A 2,145-nucleotide genomic window follows, 5' to 3' on the forward strand; every position below is an offset into this window, starting at 1 on the left:
ATAAATATGAAGTTTGTTGTAAAAAAACTAAAAATGAAAAACAATATAATGTATTTTGGAATTAGATATAAAAATTAACATTTATTATTATAAATTCATCTTTAACATTCATATAGAAAAGTTATGCTTGTGTTATAGGGGATGGGTAAACTTGTGCAATGAAATGAAACTACCGGTAACAACGTATTTACACCTCCCCGAATGAGCTGAGTAGATATAACTAATAAATATTAGTATTTAATTAAAAATAAATCTGCTTTTGTATAATTTTAACATATTTCAAAAATATTATCTATTATAGTTTTTTTTTTTTTTTGTAGCTCATTTTAAGATATTTGGCAAAATATATATTGCGATTTATTACAAATATTACCTCAATATTTTTTGTTATATAATAATTATTTTTGTCAATCATAATAAATATAAAGTTTATTATAAAAACATTATTCTTAAGGATACTTTTAGGTAAATTCTATAAGACTGTATTGAGGCCAGCTATGATGTATGGTTCAGAGTGTTGGGCGGTTGACAAGAAAATAGAGCAGAGAATGAGTGTAGCAGTGATGAGAATTTTTAGATGGATGAGTGGAGTGACTAGAGAAGATAGGATAAGGAACGAGCATATAACAGGAAGTGTAGGTGTAACGTCAAACGTGGATAAAATTAGAGAAAATAGACTTAGATGGTTTGGTTATGTTATGAGGAGGGAGGAATCGGAAGCTGTAAGAACAGTTAAAGAAATGAATGTTGAAGGAAGAAGAGATAGAGTGATATGAGGACAGCTGATTTAAGCGTAGATGATGTGAGAGATCATGTAAAGTGGAAATTTAAGATAAGGGTAGCCCAAAGTAGTTGGGGTTCAGGCGAGGAAGAAGAAGAAGATAGTTTTAAGAATCATTTTTATTATCTCTTATGTTAGATGTAAACCCATAATTATTTTTGTACCATTTTTTGCAGAATATACTGTATAAATATTTGAATAGTCGATAATTAATTTTTTAATATTACTTTTTGATATAATATAACTTTCAAGTGTGAGCAAAAGTAAATATTTAAATGCTAATATCTGAAAATAGTATTATAAAGATGATCTATTCTTTAATAAATAATAATCACATTAAAAAATAACAGTTATTTTTATAAAAAAATTATTAATTTATAAAAGTATTTGAAGGATTATTCTTAATAAATCACACTACGCATTTTGTTTACAGGTTTTAATTCTAACATTCGAGATTTGGAAATTTTTGCTNCAGGTTTTAATTCTAACATTCGAGATTTGGAAATTTTTGCTGCAGCTCATTACTTAGATGTTTGTATTTATGTTTTTAAAGACAAGCTTAACTTATGGATGTATTTCCGAAAAGGGTGGCCAAACTATAATGAAGTTAATATGGAAAATGAAAAATGCATTTATCTATACGAGAATAATCATCATATTGGTGTAGTTACTAATGTTAACAATCCTTAATAGACATTTATACATAAATCAAATAATTTAATATATAAAAAATTTATTACTATGAATTATTTTATTTATAAGTTGCATACAACTAAGAAAATGTACTGAAAATTTGAAAGGTTTCTTTTTAAGGTTTATACTAACTAAAAATCATAAAGATAAGTTATTAAAGTCGCAATCTATTGCATTTATCATCTACATACCGGGAAATTCGAATAATCTGCAATATTGGTAATTTATAACTATACAATTTTCGTTGAACAATAATAAATTGCTTAAAATCAGGTAAATTCTAATTAATATAGAAATCAAATATTATATACAAGTAATTTTGAAAAAAAAAAAACAACAGTTAATGTAGAGGCCATCACCCAATATTTTTATAATATTCCTAAAATATTTCTAGAATATAACCAGAATATTTTAATTTATGTAATTAAGAAAATTATGGTTTGATAACAATTTTTGTTATTTTTAAACTATTATTTATTATTTATTGATATTAATTATCATGAGACATTTCTCAATCACACCTCTCCTCATACCAAAATATAAAATTGTAACTAGAGATCTTTTCCTTAAAAATTCTCCTTAAAAACTATTCTTCCTAAAATGCTTGAAAATCTTAGTTCCCTCATTAAATTATTTTTTGCTCAATAGTTTAGAGATATTTAAAATAGTAG

The 2,145-nt window shown here is 24.8% G+C and overlaps 1 protein-coding gene across 2 annotated transcripts in view; it reads left to right on the forward strand.

Moving 5' to 3' along the window:
• The window catches only part of LOC126901530 (uncharacterized), an 8,997-nt gene extending 7,474 nt beyond the window's left edge, over positions 1-1,523 (forward strand). The window contains exons 4-5 of one of the 2 annotated variants that reach the window (XM_050678031.1): positions 1,215-1,256; positions 1,299-1,523. In XM_050678031.1, coding sequence (XP_050533988.1) covers positions 1,215-1,256; positions 1,299-1,471 — 215 coding nt within the window. In that variant the 3' untranslated portion in view covers positions 1,472-1,523. Of the gene's footprint in view, positions 1-1,214 lie in introns of both variants that reach the window. The other variant, XM_050678029.1, reaches the window with a different exon arrangement.
• Positions 1,524-2,145: the final 622 nt, after the last annotated feature.

This window comes from Daktulosphaira vitifoliae, unplaced genomic scaffold (assembly GCF_025091365.1).
Source record: "Daktulosphaira vitifoliae isolate Bord-2020 unplaced genomic scaffold, ASM2509136v1 Scaffold_3, whole genome shotgun sequence".
Lineage (NCBI taxonomy): Eukaryota > Metazoa > Arthropoda > Insecta > Hemiptera > Phylloxeridae > Daktulosphaira > Daktulosphaira vitifoliae.